The following is a 22,721-nucleotide window of genomic DNA, read 5'->3' on the forward strand; positions in this document are numbered from 1 at the left end:
AGTTATATATGTATTTAAAGGATTTAAGAACATTTGAGTTGAAATGGGTCCAGGGCTTTCTGTTTAAAGTTAATATTTAAACAGTTAATATAAAATCAGTTGAAGATGATAGACACATTTTTTATTTTTCATTGAGTATTTCATTAAAAAGATATGTAGGTTCTCTGAAACAATAATACTTATAAAGAGCATTTAAAATCTTAAAATGTTATATTTAAAGGTATCTCTGTGAGAACTCTTGGTTATGTGATGATTATTTGCTTGTTCTGACTTGATGTTGTATTTATACTTAAACAACTTGTTGGCTTACTGAGTTTTATTTAGTGGTCAAGAGTCTAGCAAAAACCTGACTGGCATGCACAGAGAATGTACTTAGGTCCTATGTCTTCATGTCTCTGAAATCAGCTAGAAGATAAGAAGGTCACAAACATAATTCCAAATGTGGCTATGCTGCTTTTACAGTTAGCTAGTGTTACTGATATCCTCATTTCCTTTAATTGTATTAATGTGTCCAAAATAGAGTTTGTTACATAAGGAAGCATCAATGCAAAGTTTCTTCCTCTTCCCTTGACTCAAGGCCAAAGTTTTGGTTTTCAAGGACATTTTTAACTTGGTGTACTTCTCCAACATATCACACCTTATTTTCCCTATATTCTGTGGAAAACTTAAGGCAGGTCAGCCTCATATTTTATTTAACATTAATTATTTGTTTTTACTTTCCTTTATGAAGTGAGTTCAAACAAAAAGGTTACAAGAAAAGTACAGGATGGGCCACGGTGGCTCAGTAGGCAGAGTTCTTGTCTGCTATGCTGGAGACCTGAGTTCGTTTCCTGGTGCCTGCCCATGTTAAAAAAAAAAAAAAAGAAAAAAAAAGTACAAAGAATTTCCACTAATGTCCTTTTTCTGGACCAAGGTCTCCATTTGTTATTAATTTTCTTTAGCCTCTTTTAAGACAGTTCCTTGGTTTTTTGTCTTTCATAATCTTGACATTTGGTCAGTTATTTTTGATAGTATCCCTCAAATTGCATTTGTCTGATGTTCCCTCATGATTAAACTCAGGTTATGGGTTTTTGGCAAGAATATCACAGAAATGATGTTGTGTCTTTATCAGAAGGAATATGGTATTGTGCTCATCTTACTTGCTTTGACTTCTGGTAGTCCATATATGGTACTCCACTATCCATATCTATAATATTTGTTCTTGGAGATGTACATTTTTACTTTTTTTCATTTGTTCCAGTTTGTCTTACCCATCTCTGCATTCATTTTGTTCTTCTAGTCAGTAAAACTTTGATATCCTTATGACCTGAAGAACCTAAGTTGTCATGTGGTTTGACTCTTACACATGGTCATTCTCAGGGGACCTTTCTGGTTTAGTTCCTATGGCACTGAGATTTCTTATAGAAATGCTTCCGATAGTCTCCATGGGGTGAGTGGTATCTAAGTTTGACGCTTAATTATTCTTTCATTTATTGAAAATTAACTTTGATAATTCATCAGTAATGTCCTTGAGGGCATAGGCCATCTTCATAATTTTTTTTTTATTTCTTGGATTATTATTATTATTATGTTTTGCTTTACATTGTTAATAGCATGTTAGTGTGTTGATTTGGTCATTCCAATATAGATTGTTAATCTTTTAGATTTTCAATAATTTAATGTGAAACGGTGGGGTAACGATTGGATATAACTGAGTTTGGGGAATGATTCTAAAGTAATTCCTGGAAGAATTACACTCAGTTTTTTGGTCATATATTCTTTTCATATCTCTGAAATCTTGTTAGCCTAGAAGTGAAAATTATCAAAAAAGTGTGGCCATAATTAATATCCTCAAATTTGAAAGAAGACTATTTATTCAGAAAAATAACAACTGTAGTATAGAGATGATATTAGTTTATGGTTATAGCATATTTTGGAGAAATTGTGGCTCAGTTGCAGACCTTTGCAATAAACCAAATATCGCAATAAAGTGATAAGATTTTTTTTTGTTTTTCAGTGTATATAAAAGGTATGTTTACACTATACTGTAGTCTGCTGTGTGCAAGGACAATATGTCTTAAAAAATGTATATACTTTTATTAAAATGACACAGACATACAAAGTGAGCACATACTGTTGAAAAAATGGCTCTGGTAAACTTGCTTTTCTCAGGGTTGCCACAAACCTTCAGTTTGCAACAAGGCAATATCTGTGAACTGCAATAAAATGAGGTATGCCTGTATATCTCAATTTTATATAGCAAATGATAATAGGAGTAAGAGTACCTATTCTTAGAAAGAAAGCTTCCTTTATAATCTTAATGACTGTATTATAGAATTATTTTAAATTATAAATACTTTAAATTATATACTTAAATTATAATACTTTCTATAAATACTTAAATTATAATACTTTCTTCCTAAGAACTAAAAGACCAGCTGCATTGACTTTCATTACAGTCCTTCAGTGTGGGAGATACAGACACACTACCTTCCACAATTTACAGGTGGGTTACCAGGGCACAAAGAGAATATGGTGCTTTTTTAAAGGTCAGCAGATTAATCAGATTCAGAACCAGGGCTGTGACTGGGCTCTTTTTTATTTCATTGTAAAAACTTAACATACAAACATATATTTTGATGTAAAAACATTCCATACATTAGCTCACAATATCATCACATAGTTGTATATTCATCACCATGATCATTTTTTGAATATTCGTATCACTCCAGCAAAAGAAATAAAAAGAAAAGAAACAACAACTCATATATACCATACTCCTCACCCCTCCTTCTCATTGAACACTAATGCTTCCATCTACCTAGTTTAGTTTACCCTTTGTACCACCTATTATTTATTTATTTTTATCCATATTTTTTATTCATCTGTCCATACCCTGTATATAAGGAGCATCAGACACAAGGTTCTTACAATCAAACAGTCATGTTGTAAACGTTATATCTTTATACAGTTGTCTTCAAGAATCTAGGCTGCTGGAACACAGCTCAACAGTTTCAGGTTACTTCCCTCTAGCCGCTCCTATACACCATAAACTAAAAAGGATTTTCTATATACTGCATAAGAATAACCTCCAGGATAACCTCTCAACTCTGTTTGAAATCTCTCGCCACTAAAACTTTCTCTCATTTCTCTTTCCCCTTTTGGTCAAGAAGTCTTTCTTGATCTCTTGATGCCGGGTCCTGGCTTATCCCAGACTTTTTATTCCACGTTGCCAGGGAGACTTACACCCCTGGGAGTCATGTCCCACGTAGCAGGGGGCAAGGCAGTGAATTAACATGCTGAGTTGGCTTAGGGAGAGAGAGACCACATCTGACTAACAAAAGAGGTTCTCTGGGAGTGATCCTTAGGCCTAATTTTTAGTAAGCTTAGCTCTCCTTTGCAGGAATAAGTTTCCTTCCATTCCTCAGCCGTTATACCTTAGGCTATCTCCATCCATTGTGAATTGGGAATAATCCTGTCATAAAAAAGACTGTGTAAATGTCTATTCATGTCCCCACACTCAGTTCATCCAGGTATATACTGAGCAGCTGAGTTACAGGATAATATGGCAACCGCACCCCTAGCCTCCTGTAGAACTACCGCATTACCCGTCCTCCAAGGGCCTGCACCTCTCAGTTTCCCTACCCACAGTGAATCTCTGCATTTTCCTCTCTGTTCATTTTTGAACAGTTTTACTCATACACCATACAATCCACCCTAAGTAAATAGACATGCCTTCACCACCAAAATCTATATGAAGACGTTTCATTTTCTTCCACAAAAAATCCCCAACCCCCTCCTGCATACCTCTGCCTGTTGACATTTATTTATGGCCTAATGCCTTTGTTACATTCACTGGAAGCATATTACAATGTTACTATTGACTGTAGACCCTAGCTTGCATTAATTGTTCTTTTTCCTGTATACCATCTGTTTTCAACACCTTGCAATGTTGACATTCATTTGTTCTCCCTCATGCGAAAACGTTTTTATATTTGTACATTTAATTACCATCATTGTCCAATATAGGCATTTCTAAGTTTTACCATCTTAGTCTTTATCCTCTATTGTCCCTTCTGGTTTCATATGTGCCCCCATCTGTTCTCCCTCAATCATACTCACATTTAGCTTCAGTCAGTGTACTCGTATTATTGTGCTATGATCAGGTAGTATTGTGCTATCCATTTCTGAACTTTTACTATTAGTCCTGTTGTACAATCTGTATTCCTTCAGCACCAAATGCCCAATCCCTACCCTATTTCTATTCCTGATAATCTAATTTCAACTCTCAAAGTACACTCACTAGTGTTAGTTCATATTGGTGAGACCAGACAGTGCTTGTTCTTTTGTTTCTGGTTGATTGTACTCAGGATAATGTTCTCAAGCTTCAGCCATGTTGTTACATGCTTCCTGACTTTATTCTGTCTTACAGTGGTGTATATATTACATTGTATGTATATACTACAGCTTGTTTAATTACCCGTCTTCTGATGAACAATTGCCAGCTTCATCTCTTGGCAATTGTAAATAATGCTGTAATAAACTTTGGTGCACAAAAGTCTGTGTCTTTGCCTGCAGTTACTCAGAATATATACTTAGTAATGGGGTTGCTGGAACATAGGGCAATTCTATACTTAGCTTCCTGAGGAAATGCCAAACTGGCTTCCAGAGCAGTTGCACCATTTTACATTCCCACCAGCAGTGGATAAATGTGCCTCTTTCTCCACATCCTCTCCAGCACTTGCCGTTTTCTGTTTTTTTGTAATGGTCATTTTAGTGGGTGCCAGATGATATTTTGGTTTTGATTTGCATTTCCCTAAATAGCCAGTGAAGTTGAGCATCTTTCATGTGCCTTTTAGCCATTTGTTTTTCCTCTTCTCAGAAGTGTCTGTTCATCTCTTTTGCCCATTTTTTAATTGGGTTGTTTGTCTTTTTGATGTTGAGTTGTAGAATCTCTTTATATATTCCAAATACTAAACCCTTATCTAGTATGTGGTTTCCAAATATTGTCTCCCATTATATAGGCTGCCTTTTTACTTTCTGGACAAAGTTCTATGATGCACAAAAGTGTTTAGTTTTGAGGAGATCCCATTTATCTTTTTCTTATTTCAATGCTCATGCTTTGGGTGTAAAGTTTAGGAAACCACCTCCTCTTACAAATTTTATCAGCTATTTCCCTATATATTTTTCTGAAAGTTTTGTGGTCTTAGCATTAATGTCTAGGTCTCTGTTCCATTTTGAGTTAATTTTTGTATAGGATGTGAGATATGGATCCTCTTTCATTTTTATTTATTTATTTTTGCATATGGAATCCAGTTCTCCAAACACAATTTATTGAATAGGCTGCTCCATACCAGGTGGATTAGCTTAACCAATCTACTTGTCAAATATCAATTGTCCTTGATGAGAGGATCTATTTCTGAGAACTCAGTTTGATTCTGTTGGTCAGCATATCTATCTTTATACCAGTAGCATGCTGTTTTGAATACTGTAGCATTGTAATATGCTTTAAAGTCAGGTAGTGTGAGACCTCCCACTTCATTTTTCTTTCTCAGTGTATTTTGAGCTATTTGGGGCACCCTGTCCTTCCACATAAATTTGGTTATAGGGTTTTCTATTTCTGCAAAGTAAGTTGTTGGGATTTTAATTGGTATTGCATTGAATCTGTGAATCAGTTTGGGTAGAATTGACATCTTAACTATATTCAGTCTTCCAATCCATGAACGTGGTATGCCCTTCTGTTTATTTAGGTCTTCCATGATTTCTTTTAGCAGTTTCTTATAGTTTTCTATGTATAGATCTTTTGCATCCTTTGTTAAATTTATTTCTAAATATTTTATTCTTTTGGTTGCTATTGTATATGTAATTTTTTTCTTGATTTTCTCCTCAGATTGCTCATCACTAGTGTATAGAAACAGTACTGATTTTTGGGTATTGATCTTATACCCTTCCACTTTACTGTACTCCTTTATTAGCTAAAATGATTTGATATAGATTTTTTGAGATTTTTGACATATAGTATCATGTCATTTGCAAACAGTAAGAGTTTTACTTATTCTTTTCCAATTTGAATGCCTTTTATTTCTTTTTCTTTTCTAATTGCTTTGGCTAGAACGTGCACCATAATGCTGAATAACAATGATGACAGTGGGCATCCTTGTCTTCTTGATCTGAGAAGGAAAGCTTCTTTCCCCATTGAGGATGATGTTAGCTGTGGGTTTTTCATATATTTCCTTTATCATGTTGAGGAAATTCCCTTCTGTTCCTATCTTTTGAAGTGTAATTACTTTTAAGAAAGGATGATGAATTTTGTCAAATGCCTTTTCTGCATCAATCGCAATGATCATATGGTTTTCCACTCTGATTTGTTGATATGGTGTATCGCATTAATCTTTCTTATGTTGAACCAACCTTGCATACCTGGAGTACCTGGAATAAATCCCACTTGGTCATGGTGTATAATTCTTTTAATGTACTGCTAGTTTAATTTTGCAGGTATTTTATTGAAGATTTTTGCATTTATATTCATTAAAGATATTGGTCTGTAGTTTTCTTTTCTTATAGTATCTTTGTCTAGGTTTGATATTAGGGTGATGTTGACTTCACAGAATGATTTAAGTATCTTTCCCTCTTTTTTTTTTTTTTTTGAAGTGTTTGAACAGGATTAGTAGTAATTCTTTCTTAATTGCTTGGTAAAATTCACATGTGAAGCCATCTTTTCCTAGACTTTTCTTTTTTGGGAGCTTCTTGATGACTGATTCAATCTCTTTACTTATGATTGGTTTGTTGAGGTTGTCTATATCTTCTCGAGTCAGTGTTCGTTGTTCATGTCTTTCTTGGAAGTTGTCCGTTTCATCTACGTTATCTAGTTTATTAGCATATAGTTGCTCTTAGTTTTCTCTCATTACCTTCCTTATTTCTATGGAGTCAGTGGTTATGTCTCCTCTTTCACTTCTGATTTTATTTATTTGCATTCTCTCTCTCTCTCTCTCTCTGGTTATCCAAGCTATGGGTCCATTGATTTTAAAAATTTTCTCAAAGAACCGACTTCTGGTTTCATTGATTTTCTCTATTGTTTCTTATTCTCAGTTTCATTTATGTCTGATCTAAGTGTCATTATTTCTTTCCTTTTGCTTGCTTTGGGGTTGGTTTGCTGTTCTTTCTCTGGTTCTTCCAAGTGAACTGTTAATTCCTCGATTTTTGCTCTTCCTTCTTTTTTGATATAGGCATTTAAGGCAATAAATTTCCCTCTGAGGGAAATGCAGTCTTTGCTGCATCCCATAAATTTTGATATATTGTGTTTTCATTTTCATTTGCTCTAGATATTTACCAATTTCTCTTGTAATATCTTCCTTGACTCACTGGTTGTTTAAGAGTATATTGTTTAGCCTCCATATATTTATAAATTTTCTGACCCTCTGCTGCTATTGATTTCCAACTTCATTGCATTATGACCCAAGGAAGTGTTTTATATGATTTCAATCCACTTCAGCCAGTCCAGTCCCCTTTTTCTTGGGGAAGATACCCCTTTTAGGGAATTAATTCCTTTCACTGACCAGTTACTTTATCCCTCAAACAAACAAGCTGAATTCTGCCCTTGTGGGGCAGTGGTGGAGCCTGAGAGTGCTTCCAGTTTTATCTAATGAACTATTTAAGGAGTATAAAAAAGCAAAACAGCCTGTTCAGAGCTAGATCCCTGCTCGTCTGGTTTGTCAATCAAGAGCTTGAGTTGGCACATGGCTCTATTTATCTCTGGACTCTATGTGCTACCTTTTCTTGGGGTCCAGTTCTTTTCTAGTATTTTGTGCTGTCCAACTTATCAAGCCTCTTTTTTTTCTGTTAGCACTGCCCCTCTCTGTGGATGCAATAACTGATTCCTTTAGTGCTTATTCCTGGTTTATATATGTTGGGCACCTGTTTTCATTAGTCAGAATTTGTTAATTCTGTAATTGAAGGTTGGTTGAGTTAATCCCTTGCTGCTAATAAAGTCTGTTTTCTTTCCTCTCAGAGAAACTTCCTGTTGTGCCCATGGGGGACAGGCATCAACCTTCACAGCTTAGGGGACTTATAGTTCTGTGTGGGATCTCAGCCATTTTACCTGGTCTAGAATGATGTATGCTGTGTGTCTGGTCACTGACATTCCCCCAACAGTTGGTTTGTACCATTCCTGGCTATTTACTAGTTATATTATTCATCTACCCTACCATATTTCAAAATGCATTTAAGATGAATTATAAGCAATAAAACAAATTGAAAGAAAATTGGAAGGAATAAAGGAGGAGACTGGGAAATATAATAGAGTCAGCATGAGCTAATTCATGCCATGTGTCTATAAGTGAATAGGAAGTATGAATATAAGTGAAGAAAGAAGCATATACGTGGAAATTTTACAACTGTGAATTAAAAAGTTGATCTTATCTGAGAGATAACAGAGTAAGCACAAAATCAAGAAAAAGGCCCTTAAAAGCAGTGGGATCTCCTGGTATCTTTGCTGCCCCTTCCCCCCCCCCCCAACTGCAAGATACAGAGCCAGATGTGGTCCAGTGCAGATTCCTGGTTCTAGTTCCAGAGGGAGAAAAATAACTCTAGTGCACTGTTTTAACTTGTAAAAGCTGCTGGAATGCAGTATACCAGAAACTGAATTGCTTTTATAAAGAGAAATTTATTAAGTTGCACGTTTACAGCCTAAGGCCATGAAAATGTCCAAACTAAGGCATTCTGTAAAAGAATACCCTTATTTAAGAAAGAGCAGTGGGTCCAGAACACCTCTGTTGGCTGGAAAGGCACATGGCAACGTCTGCTAGCTTTATCTTCTCATTTCATAAGGCTTTCCTAAGGGTGTTTTTCCTTATGAATCTCCAAAGGTCTCTGGCTATTTACTAGTATATGGCTTTTAAGGGTATATACTTAAAAGACTGCCTTTTAAAATGTCATATCCCTGCATGTTGTTTGATGTCAGGATATATATAAGGTACACAATAAATATTAAATGGACAAATGTATATTATACATATACATATGCACTGTGGGCTCTGTTGGTTCTGTTGGCTCTAAAGCTCCTTCCAGATGGTTTCCTCTTATCAGACTCCTGCCTGCAACCCCACCTTGAATGGGCGGAAACACATCTCCATGGAAACCAACTAATCAAAAGTTACCATCCACAATTAGGTAGTTTATATCTCCAAGGAAACAATCAAAATGATCCCACTCAGCAATTATGGATGAGGATTAAAGAACTTGGCTTTTCTGGAGTACACAATAGATTCACACCAGCACACACACATACTGGGAACTTGTGTGTCAGGCCTGGTCTTTCTGGTTGTGACCTGAAGAACTTGCTGTTCCAGAACTTGCCTGCATGTAGGAAATTCACAGAGCTTACCTACAGAATGCTGTATGAGAACAGTCAAGAGGCTGCCTGGGTCAAGGGATTTGTGGCTGTAGGACAGTACCCAGAACTTTGAGGAAACCATTTCCTAGGGAAGAGCGGGCATTGGTATCTGTGTAAAGAGGGAATTCCTAGAGCCATATACATGTCTAAAACAAGGCTGCATAAGCAGAAGGGTCAGGGAGGTCCCTATGGTTTAGCCTGGAGCTATTCTCTCCTTTGTATGGATGACCTCTGAAAGTGAGCACTTGCACAACTCAATCTGGAAACACTACAAAAGGCATTTTCTTTCTTTCCTCTTCTTCCTTATTTTTTTAAATTCTTTTTTTAGATTCTGGAATTCAAGCAAGTCTCTGTCATAATATTAGCTGGATACAACTTCAAGGAACAGATACCTTAGATTGTAAATTTCAGTGATAATACATTAAAATATCAAAATGTCCAGGTTTCAACAAAAGATTACAAGACATAAAAGGAACCTGGAAATGTTGGCCCAGGCAAAGGAGAAGATTAAAGGATTAGAAACTATCAGTGAGGAGGTTCAAACCCAGGACATTGCAGATGAAGGTTTTTTATTCTTAATGTTTTTATTGACATATGTTTGCCCAAATACAGTCCATCCAAAGTATACAATCAGTGACTCAAAATATCATCACATAGTTGTGTATTCATCACTATGATTTTTTTAGGCCATTTGTATCACTCCAGAAAAAGAAATAAAAAGCAATATGAAAAAACTCATGCATCCCATAACCATCACCCCTCCTTCCCATTGACCACCAGTATTTCAGTCTACCCCAATTTTTTTTTACTCCTTATCCCTCCTTATCATTTATTTATTTTTTATCCTTACCTCTTTAAAAAGTATTTTTTGATTGCTAAATCTTTACGCATATACATTCCATTCATGGTGTACAATCATTGGCTCACAGTATCATCACATAGTTGTGTATTCAGAACATTTCCATCACTCCAGAAAAAGAAATAAGAAAGAAAAATAAAAAAACTCATACATACCATGCCCCTCATCCCTTCCTTTCTTTGACCACTAGTATTTCCAGCTACCCAATTTATTTTACCCTTTGTCCCTCCTATTTTTAATTTATTTTTTATCCATTTTTTTTACATATATATCCATATCCTGGGTAAGTAGAGCATCAGACACAAGGTTTTCACAATCAAAAAGTTACATTATAAAAGTTATATCTCTTTACAGTTGTCTTCAAGAATCAAGGCAACTGGAACACAACCCAACAATTTCAAGTACTTCCTTCCAGCCACTCCAATACCCCATAAACTAAAAAGGAATATCTATATAATGCATGAGAATAACCTTCAGGTAACCCCTTGACTCTGTTTGAAATCTCTCAGCCACTGAAACTTCATTTTGTCTGTTTTCTCTTTTACCCCTTTTGGTCAAGAAGGCTTTCTCTATCCCTTGATGCTGGGTCCTGGCTCCTCTTGGGATTTTGTCTCACATTGCCGGGGGGATTATACCCCTGGGAGTCCTAACCCATGTAGGGGGAGGGCAGTGAGTTCACCTGCCAAGTTGGTTAAAGAGACCACATCCAAGCAACAAAAGAGGTTCTCTGGGGGTGACTCTTAGGCCTAATTTTAAATAAGCTTAGTTTATTTTTGCAGGAATAATTTTCATAAGGGAGAATCCCAAGATCAAGTCTTGTCCTAATGATTTAGTTGTCCCCACTGCTTGTGAGAATATCAGGAATTCTTCAAATGGGGAAGTTGAATATTTCCTCCTTTCTCCTCAGTCCTCCAAGGGGACTTTGCAAATACTTCTTTATCCCAAATTACTCTGGGATATATCAGGGCATCACACTAACCTGGATAAACTAGCAAAATCTCACACTCTATCGAGGACTCCATGTACTTATGGTGTTCAACTAAACTGACCACACAAGTTAAATTAGGAAATGCACTACCCAAAATATAAATTTTGTGCCAAATAAACATCTCTCTCTTTGGTCTGATATAAAAGTTGAAGTTTTAAAATATGAACAATATCATCCTTTACCCTGTATTCTGATTTACCTTAGTCCTATCCAGATCAACTTCATTCATATCTCTACTCAAAGTCTGATCATTTTTTCAATTTTTTAAGCAGTTCTTGTATGGGGTACTGTTGACTTTCATAGTTTCAGAGCTCTATATCTGAATCTAAGGTGTAACATAAATACCTGAAGTTTCTGGGAATGACCAGGTTATTAACAAACAGCTCGTCAGATAAAGACTTAAAAAAAAAAGATCCTTAATGTGTTCAGAGAACTCAAGGAATACATGAACTAAAACTAAAGGAAATCAGGACAATGATAAGATGAACTAAAAAATTGAGTATCAATAGAAAAATGGAAATATGAAAAGCATCCAAACAGAGCTGAAGAGCATAGTAACAGAAATTAAAAATTCCCTCCAGGGGTTCATCAGCACACTGGAGTTGTCACAAAAAAGAATGAGTAAGTTTGAGGATAAGATAATTGAAATCTTCAATTCTAAGAAACAGAAAAAAGAATGAAGAAAAGTGAACGGAGCTTGAGGAACTAGTAGGACACCATCAGGTATACCAATGTGCACTTTATGGGACCCCTGGAAGGAGAAGAAGAATAAAGGCAGATTGGTAGGTAGTTAGATCGATTGATTGATCAATTTTTCAATAAAGAGATAGATAAGATGGTATGGCAAATGTGGCAAAATGTTAAAAGTGATGAATCTGAATATTTGGGAGAATGTAGGTGTACTGGAGTTTTCTGTATGATGTTTGTATTATTTTTTGCAAATATTCTGTAATTTTGAAATTAATTCAGAATAAAACATTAAAAAATATCTATGTCTGATATTTGAGCAAACAATTGCATCTTTTTTGGTTTGGCCTTGGAAAGATTTCTTATTTTTCTATTCATATGTTTTCATCAATATATATCTGATATTGAAGGATTTCTTTGTGGAATACTCATTAGTGCTAAGATTTGAATGTTATCACCATGTGATAAAATAGAATGGTTTCAATTCTTCCCACTACTGTGAAAATTGAAATCTGTGATGTGAAGATCTCTGCCCAAACTCCTGTTAAATGCTCTTTCAAAAAGCACATGACCACAGATTATTGAAATAATCTTCTTTTGGAATAAGTACCATTTAAATTAATATAACTAAAAAGTAACAGTGAATGATGCTCCGTGTGATCTTTTGCCTAAGTTTAAATAAAAGAACATATTAAAATTGTATTCTTTTTCCTGTTGCTCACAAGATGAAATTTATACAAATCTAAGAATTGTTTTATGTTTGTTTGTTTTTGTCAACATGAGAGTCTTCCTGGATCTAATTCTCTCAATGATATTTTTTGATAGGCTTAAAGCTTTGCTTGGTATGTTGTCCCTTAATTAATTTTTAAAAAATAAAATCTTATTCTGAGTAATTTATTTAATACATTGAAGCAGTTAGTCCCTCATTGACAGCTTTTCAAAGGACATAAACCAAGATGCTAACCCATTTCTTTTGGCATACCAGTCCTTAGTGTTGTGTGTTCTTGGGATTTGCTAGTTACCAGTTGGCAACTGATTTACAAGGCAGAAAGACAGGACTGTTTAACGGCAGCCACTGACTTACAAGCAAGACACTAAGTGTGTACTGACATCAAGCCTTGTCTGCTGGCATGCAGATCTTGCTACCAGGGTAAAGAGGAGTTGGTGATGGCAGAGAGCCTGTGTGCTACCTTTGGTATGTTTGCTAGAGGACGTCAGGGTTGTTCTTGACCCTCATTTTGTTTAGCAATTGAGAGTGCTAAGTAAAACACATAATACTGTAGTTGAATATGTCTGTCTGCTTGTCTGTGTGTCTGTCTGTCCATCTGTTCATCTGTCCATCCACCTACCCATCCATCTGCCCATCCATCCATCCATCCATCCATCCATTCATCCATCCATCCATCCATCCATCCATCTATCTAATATTAGCTTTAAACTTAATGGATTGGAATTAATCTCTGACTGCATTGTTTAGGATTAGGGTTGGCAAGCTCTTTCTGTAGAGGGGGACAAGAAAATCTTTTAGGCTTACAGACTGTATACCTTCCCTATTGCAACTACTTTGCTCTGCTGTTGGGGGTGAAAGCAGCCATAGAATAATATGCAAGTGAATGGGTGTGGCTGTGTTCTAATAAAACTTTACAAAAATTTGACTTGCAAGCTGTTGTTTGTGTACCCCTGGTTAGACAATAGAAGTACCTAACTCAACATAGAGTTTGTATGCTACAGAATAATTTTTAAAAATGCTATGTTTCAGGTTTGTTAATCAACATAATACTTGTCTTCTGCTTGAGATTTACCCACAAAAGTAGTTTCATAGATTCTACTGTTTTATATTTCTTCTCTATTTAATTGTATCAATCATTTAAAAAATATTCAGCTCTTGCTGGCATTGGTTATAGAAATGTCATTGGAGTAGAAGTATACAAAAATTCAAAGAATAAAATTCCCTACTACATTACTGGTAACAGTACTATTAACATTTGATAGTTTTCTTTTTATAAGTATGATTTTCAAAAACTGTATTTCGACATGGAGATGTGGCCAAGTGAAGAAAGTGTTTGTTGTATAAAGGTCCTGAACAATGTGTACAAAATGATTCCGTTTATAAAAAAAAAAATGATTTACATTTGTCTCTGTAGATACTTGCATATTGCAAATATCTGACAAAATACTTAATTGAGGTTCTTTGCAAATGAGCGTTTTTAAGCAAATGAAAACAACTCATGTTAGTATAAGTCAGAACATATTTAATTGAAGATAATAAATAGCTCACAAATCTCTGGATTGCTTGAGAAGCAGGCATAGAGGCTATGTTGGTGGATGCAATACCCCAAGTCCCACTGCATGACTGGTTCTGAAAGAATGCCCCTGCAGGTATCAGTGGGTATACTACAGTTTGAATCATTGATACCACTGAGCCAGATATTGGATCTGCCTCCACTATTGCCAATACTCTGGAGTGGATTCTGAACAATTGGTACTCTTTTGTGTCATCAGCTTCCAATTCAGAGTCCGGTGTGGTACATTTGATTGGCAGGACCCTAGTGTTGTGCCTTTGTTGCAACAGAGGCTGGAAAAGTATGTGGAACTCACTTCTGTAGTGGATGAAGGGCCCTGCTTCATAAGTTGGGAGATTGGATGAAGGGCCCTGCTTCATAAGTTGGGAGATTTACTAAATGTAGAAAGGATTCAGAAGGTTGGGTGCCAGAAAGAATGATAGCTATCTACTGCAGATATCCTGGAAATTAACATTGACTACTTCTGGGCAGTGGAGGTGCAAAGGCTGATTCAGAAGCAGAGAAAGCCTTTAACTTTTATTTTACAATTCTGTACTATTTGAATTAAAAAAAAATGTAACAATAATAAAAAACAATGAGGAAAATGACAGAAAGGGAACAACTATTTTCCCCAGCATTTCCACTATTATCCTGACCTCACATAAGTATTTAAGAAGACTTCCCAGAATAATTGGACAATTTCACCTACTCCTTACTCAATTTCCTTTAAAAATTCACTTACAATTTCCTCTAAGATTCGGGCAAGTCTGCTTGTATGTATTTGGTTGAGCACATAAATTTTAAAATAGTTTCTAGGATACCAGTTGCTTACTCCTCTTGTTGATTTTGGTAGAACTGATTTGGTTTTATCCCTTTGAAGTCTACAGTAGTCACCTTTAAAACTAAGGTGGTGTCAGCTGCTATAATTGATGGAGTACATAGATACAAGTTGCAAAAATAAAATGTGCATAAAAATTTGGTCCTGTGTGGCTTTGTTTGTTTTCTTCCCCCTTTATAAACTTGCTGCTTGATAGAAAGCGTATCTGAGAGCTTATTTCATTCTAACTAGTTTTATCAGATATATTTAAAAAGTCATAAACTTGTTATTTTTATAACAGTTTTAGATTTACAGAAAAATTATAGATAGTACAGAGTTTTCATATACCCCCTCACAGTTTTCTCTATTATTAACATCTTGTATTAATGTAGTATGTTTGTTACAATTAAAGAGCAAATATTGATACGTAGTATTGCCTAAGGTCCATAGTTTATTCAGATTTCCTTAGTTTTACTTAAAGTCTTTTTTGTGTTCCAGAATAGCTGATACATTTATATTGTACTTGTTCATCTGTATAGTCATGTTGTGGAGCCATAGCATAAATGCTATTTCTGTTATGAGTAGCTTTTGGAATTTGGGGGAAGAATAAATAAAATAAAGCTTTGCCACAATGAAGTTCTTATATTCTTTTATGTACAAATGTTATATGAGAAAAAATAATTAACCTTTAATTTTCCACCTGTTATATATTCAGTGGAACAGGTTCCTGTAGAGCCATATAACATCCCACTGTCCCAGGCTGAAGTCATACAGGAAGGGAGTGATGTTACTCTAGTTGCCTGGGGCACTCAGGTCAGTAGCATTTATCCCATTGTTAATATTCATGTTATGCTTAAAAGTTCTTATTTTTAACCATAATACTATGAAGAATTGAAGATGATGTTTGGAGATGATGTCTTTATATCTCTATTTAGTTTGGGTGCTATATCTATATCTGGTACTGATTTCTGATTGAAGGGGAGGTGAATAGGACCTTCATAGTAAAATATATAAGCATATGGTGAGGTCATAAAAAACATATTGGGGGTTTAGAAAGACATATTCCTTACATGGTTTACAAAAATTTATTCCTTATGCTGTTTCTTTTAAGCACTTATTACTTATCCTTGTTCCTTGTTGCTGTACTCATTATCTCCTTTTTTCATCGCAACCCCAGCCATCTTTTGTGATTACTTTGTCGGCCAGATGAACTCATGTATGGGCCTAGTCTCGGAATTCTGACTTTAAACACTATGTTTATTGATGTTAAAATTCAACTAGGTTTTCAGGCCAAAATCCTTGTAGTCATTCACTGTGTATTTTCTCCCTACTTCAGGTTCATGTGATCAGAGAAGTAGCTTCCATGGCTCAAGAAAAACTTGGTGTGTCCTGTGAAATCATTGATCTGAGGACTATAGTACCTTGGGATATAGATACAGTTTGCAAGGTATGAATATGATGTATCTCATGGTTGAAATGTATGTCATATCCTAAAAATCTTGTGCCAGATTTGTTGGATTATTTGTAAAGAATTGTTTTGAAATATGAGCTTTGTGAGCATTTTCAACTGATTTAAAGCTTTTAAATTTATATTGTGAAAGGAATGTGTGCCAGATAATTAGGTGATGCCCAGGGAAACAAATCATTTTAGGGTTTCTTTTTATCCCCATAATTTTCTCTGTTTAAAATATTACCAAACTGTGTCCTTCATGCAGCCAGCTCAGGTTGAGTTTGTGCGAGTAATGGAGTAAAACAAATAAAGAATGTAGAAGCTACCCATGCTTTTAAGTTCTTGTTGGTTATGATCCAATAAGCTAGGTTTAATTTAGTCAGGTAATTGGTTTAGCTGAATTTTCATTTGTCTTCTCTCCAAAAGAGATGGACATGATTAACTTTTAAAAATAAAACTTTATATGGCTTTAACACTATGGATTACAATTTGACTGGTATGTCATATTTTTTTGGCTACTCTGATTTGCATTTTCCTCTTGAGCTTTGACCTGATTAGGATTCATAGTCCCTTCTTAATAATATGGTTTTGTTCTCATTTACTTATTTACAATTGATATCTTTGACATTAATGACTAGATAAATTAAAGTGCATCTATTCTCATGGTAGTATATAAGGAAGGTTATGCTCATTTTTTATGATGGTTTTAACAGTTAAAGTTAAGTAGCAATTATATGCATTGTGCTTTATTCTTTTGATTCACTACTCTAGCAAAAGAGTCGTAAGATGTAGGATATTTTACATTTACTGTTTTTTAGAACTCTGGCATTATCATGGCTTTTCTAGGCTAATTCTTAGGTTAGTTATATTAAAATAATCTGCAGCTCCTACTGCTATAAGGTATAGCATAGGTGTGTTTTTGTTCTTGTTTTTGTTTTATAGAACAGATTTTATAGTTTGATATGGGTTACCATTCCACAGTTTCAGGTTTTTCCTTCTAGCTACTCCAAAACACTGGAAGTTAAAAGAAATATCAATATAGTGATTCAGCAACCATACTTTATTTGTTAAATCCCATCTTTTGTGTTATAACTCCTCCTTCTCCTGTAGTCCTTCTCCCACTCTATAAGGATCTTTGGGCTATGCCCTTTGTAACTTTTTCATGTTGCAAAGGGATGTTGATGATGATATAGGATATAGGGTTGCTATTAGGTGATATTCTTGAAGAGGCTGACTCTTCTGGGTTTCAGGACTTTTCTGGACTAGGAACCCTCTGGAGGTAATGGGTTTCAGAAAAGTAAACTTAGTACATGAAACTTTATAGAGTCTCAGTTAGAGCCCTCAGTGTTCTTTAGGGTTAATAGGAATGATGTTTGCTGGGGTTTGGCAAACCATGGCAATTAGCAATATCTAGCTGAAGCTTGCATAGGAGTAGCCTCCAGAATAGCCTCTGGACTCTAGTTGAACTCTCTTGGCCACTGATATCTTGTTTTGTTACCTTTCTTTTCCCCCATTTGGTCTGGAAGTCATTATCAGTCCCATGGTGCCAGCCTCGGCTCATCTGTAGGAGTCATGTCCCATGTTGTCAGGGAGACTTTCATCCCTGAATGTTATGTGCCATGTAGTAGGGAATGGGTAATGATTTTCTTTGCAGAGTTGGACTTAGAGAGAGAGGCCACATCTGAGCAACTGAAGAGGTTTTCTGGAAGCAGCTCTTAGGCATAGTTATAGACATTGTAGCTTCTCCACTACAGAAATGTTTTATAAGGGCAAGCCTCAGAATCAAAGGCTTGCCTATTTTCTTGGGGTCCCTAATGTTTGAAAGCTCATGAGAGGTTTCCAAGATGGAAAAGTTTAATAGTTCCATATTTTTTCACCAGTCCCTCAAGGGACTCTGCCAGTACTTTTTAATTATCAGCCCGTCATAGCCTGGGATGTTTCCAGGTATTACATTAAGCTGTACAGAATCACAAGACCTTGTTCCTGTTCTGGGCTCTGTGTTTGGTTTGTTTAAATAAGCTATCCAGACAGGTTGATTTGGATTGTGTGTTACAGAAAACTTTTCTGCCTTTAGTCTCATATAGTAAGTGAAGCTCTAGAGTACATACACTATCATCTTTACCCTGTGTTCTGATTACCTTAGTTCCAAACAGATCTGTTTTGTTTTTATCTCTAACTGAAGTCTGATCTCTTTTTCGTTCACTTTAACTGTTATTCTATGTAGCAAGGCTGACTTTCAGAGCTGCAGAGCCCCAGCTGTAATCTTAGATGTCACAGAGTTATTCAAGGTTCCAAGGAAATACCAGCTTATACATATATATCTCTGTGTGTCAGATTCTAGAAATACACTTACAACTTTGGACTAAGTATGGCAGCTATAAGAGTTTACAGTCTGGGTTCCAATTTTCTTCTGCGTATTTTATGAAAGAGCCTATAACATATTTCTTCCTCGGTTTTTGGCTTATTTTGCACAACACATTGTCCCCAAGTTTATTCAGTTCATTGCATGCCTCACAATGTTATTTCTTTTTGCAACTGCAACATATTCCATCATGTATATATATTACATATATATATAGTATATATATGATATACACTAACAAGTCAAAAGTCTGATGCATCACTTTCTCAATCAGTAGAATACTCTAGTCTTCTCTTTAATCTTTTCCAGTTGAAAAGAGCCCTAAAGGGCCTGAAACTACATTCCAGAATCATACAGAAATGCAACTAGCTGGTATAATGAAAGAGGATTGTACGCAAAGAACAACCTTCCAAACACTGTTCAACTTCTCATCCATTGTACCCTTTGGCCCCCTCCATCTGTTGGGCATCATGGATACTGTCCAAAATAAACAAACCATGACTTAAAGTGCCCTCGTTTGATTGTGCAAATAATAGCACTCTCAATTTTAGACAATTATCGTTGGTCCAAAGAGATAAAGAACTGATAAACAGCCTCATGGAATATCAAATCAAAACTTCCCTAATCTCTTGTCCCTCCCTTCCAATTATTTACCCCTGATATTGCTTGATACTGTTGCTATCTTCCTACTATATAAGGCATAGTAGTAATATAGGTGGTTTCAGGTGAAGATTGTTTTATAACTTAGTGGAAGATTTAAGATTTAAGATTTGTTATAATAAGTGCTTCTGTTGATGTGCTGCTTGACACTATCTAAACACTTGACATTGTTACAAATATGTTTCAACAATATTTTCAGCCCTTATATTAGTAGTTGCCATAATTGGAACAGTTTTTCATAATTGCATGAAAATAATAATTTAATACTTTTTGCAGGCATTGTCAAATCAATTCAAACACAGGTTTTCATTCAAATAGCCAAATGCTTCAGATTATGGTTAAACTGGAGCTGATAGCCTACCAGAGAGGATTTTTTTGTTTGCGACATATATCCTGGAGTTTGTATTTTTAGTATGAATTATGCTTCTGTGTGGAGCTCTGATGTTTTATCTTGAGGCAGTTGGTAGTAGTAATAGATGATCAGGGCAGGAATTTTTACAACTTAATTTACTTTTTTATATACCTTGTACATCCAAAAAGGAGTTGTAGCAATTTATAGTAAAACACAAATTTGATAACATCACCAACTGGTAATCATGAAAGCAAAGAGAGGAGAGTTGGGAGGAAGAAAGAAAGGAGAAATTATTTATATCAGTTTCTTTGTGTAGAATCCTCTTTCATTATATAAACTAGTGCATTTTTGTATGATTCTAGAATGTAGTTCCAGGTTCTTTAAGGCTCTTTTCAATTGGAAAAGATGAAAGAGGAGACTAGAGACTTCTGCTGTGAGAAAATGATGCATCAGACTTCTGACTTGTTAGTAGCATTATTTTAGTTTTGTGTTGGGATGCTTTTATTATGGCTTTTTTCCCTCCTATTTTATGACCGACCCTTCAGTTGTGACTGTGAAAGCCATATTGTTATTTCTTTATTACTTTGGGTCTGTTTGTGACTCTCTTCATTGTTGACCATGGTACATCTCCTATATTCATTTCATGTAGCAAAATAAAAATAATTGGATACCTAGCTTTGTTCTAGAATTCAGAGATGATTAAAAAAAAGCCAAACATTCATATAAATAATAAAGTTCTTTTTTAATGCAGCTTTTCTCCTTCATCTTTATTAAGTTTATAGCAAATCAAAATTTATATTTATAATCTTTAGTTGGTTCTGTGTTTTATCAGTTGTTTCTGACTTATGACAAAATCAGATCCCTCAGCTCAATTCATTATATGTTAATTCAGTATTAATATACATCTTTTGGAATGCCTAATGAGAAAAGGTAAAAAATGTGTGTTATTAAACATACACATTATTCTACTGTACACAGTAAAGTGACTCTGGGACAGTTGAGGAGTTGGTTAATATCATTTGAACATAATGTTTTAAAAACATAGCCAAACTTTTTGTTTAAGCCTTCAAGGATTGTTTGGAAGTTATAAACCTGATGAAAAGTTTCTTGGGGTAGAGGAAGCAGCAGAGTTTTTCAATATTGCTCAGGACTGGAGTAACAGAATTGGAAACTTAGGTGGGCCTTAAAACAAAACCCACTTTTCCCCTAAGTTTTGCACTTGCATGTGATAGGGTGCTAAAGAGCTAGGTTGAAAACCTCTGATAAACAGAATGGAAATTCCCCTTGTTTTAAGGGTCTAAGGAGACCTACCCTGGGGCATAGTGGGGAGAGTGGTTTAAGAACATTATAGAGGAGAGTTGCAAGCCCTGAAAGGAGTGATAAATTGACTGTGATGATATGGAGCTGCCAATTTGTTCTGAACTAGAATCTGAGAAGCAAGGTGCAGAGAATCCATCTTTTATGGGCTTTTAATGACTAAATTTGAGACTTCAGGGGTCTTGAACACTCAGCTGGTTAACATCTTACGATATATGCCAGATATTAAAGCTGTGTACAGTAGGAAGCTGAAGAGCTAAGCAGAAAATAACTCAAAAGCCCAGCCATCATTTGGTGCGGAAGAGAGAAAGTCTAATCAGCTCTTAGTTGAAAGCTGTGGTGAGTCAGGTCTTTTGATTAGTGATAAATCAGAAGTAGTCAGAATCTTCCCAAACCCACAACATAGTTTTTGCTTCTCCCAGCTCTTTACTAGATTAATCTAATTGACTTCTGGCATATCTGCCTAGGAGAACAAGGAGTGAATCCTCCCATCATATGGAACCTTATGAATCAGTGTTCAATTCAAAATTACTAAGTATGTGAAGAGGCTGGATACACATACATAATGGATAATCAGGAGGACAAAAAAGAAATAGAAAGCAGAAACACAGATGATCCAGATATTGGAGGTAGCAGACAAGTATTTTATAATTATTATGTTTAGAAACATCAAAAAACATGGGGAGAAAGAGATAGGAGGATGGAGAATTACCCTAGAGAATTGGGGAATGCTCATATAAAGAGGAAAACAATGGGCCAAACAGAAAAGAGCATCAAACTTACTTGGGATCTGGTCAAATGCTTGCCATATATACAGTTGGAATTGCAGAAGAAGAGAGCGAGCGAGCATGGGTCAGAAACAATTTTGAAGGAAATAATTCTCATGAAACTTCCAGAACATCAACCCACATATTCAGAAATCTTTGTGAACTTCTAAGAAGGATAAATTCAAAGAAACCATATCCATGTACATCATAGTCAAATTGTTGAAAACCAGCCATGAAGAGGAAATCTTAAAAGCAGCAAGACAAAAGCATAGTACCCTCAAAAGAGGAGGTGTAAGATTGACAGCTGAATTTATTGCAGAAATGATGAAAATCAGATGATAATGGAAGACATAAAAATTCCTGAATATACCACCCTAGAATTTTACCCAGGTAAAACATCATTTTAAGATTATGATAAAATAAAAACAGTTTAGACAAACAGGTATGGAGATAGTTTGTCTCCATCAGGTTTTCAGTAAAAGAAATGTTACAGTAAAAGAAATCCACAGACAGAAGGGAAATGATCCTAGAAGGAAACATGGAAATGAGGACAGCATAAGCTATAACTTATTGATTATACAAAACAGTACTGGTGATATTTTGTGGAGTTTTAAGTCATATAGTTAGAAGTTATATGTAGAGTTTTAAGTCATTTTATAATTTGAAATATAAGACAGTAATAGTACAATATACCAGAGGGGTTTACATGGAACTAAAATATTCTGTGGTTCAATATACAGATATGTACAATTTTTAGATCATAGTAAGTCATAGATGCATGTTGTAATCTCTAGAGCAACCACAGGAACA

At 35.4% G+C, this 22,721-nt stretch overlaps 1 protein-coding gene across 9 annotated transcripts in view; it reads left to right on the plus strand.

The window, feature by feature from the left end:
* BCKDHB (branched chain keto acid dehydrogenase E1 subunit beta) overlaps positions 1-22,721 on the plus strand; it is a 406,736-nt gene that overhangs the window by 200,489 nt on the left and 183,526 nt on the right. For all 9 annotated transcript variants that reach the window (XM_077162317.1, XM_077162311.1, XM_077162313.1 and 6 more), the window contains exons 7-8: positions 15,719-15,816; positions 16,340-16,450. In XM_077162317.1, coding sequence (XP_077018432.1) covers positions 15,719-15,816; positions 16,340-16,450 — 209 coding nt within the window. The remainder of the gene's footprint in view (positions 1-15,718; positions 15,817-16,339; positions 16,451-22,721) is intronic.

Source organism: Tamandua tetradactyla, chromosome 5 (assembly GCF_023851605.1).
Source record: "Tamandua tetradactyla isolate mTamTet1 chromosome 5, mTamTet1.pri, whole genome shotgun sequence".
NCBI classification, from domain to species: Eukaryota; Metazoa; Chordata; class Mammalia; order Pilosa; family Myrmecophagidae; genus Tamandua; species Tamandua tetradactyla.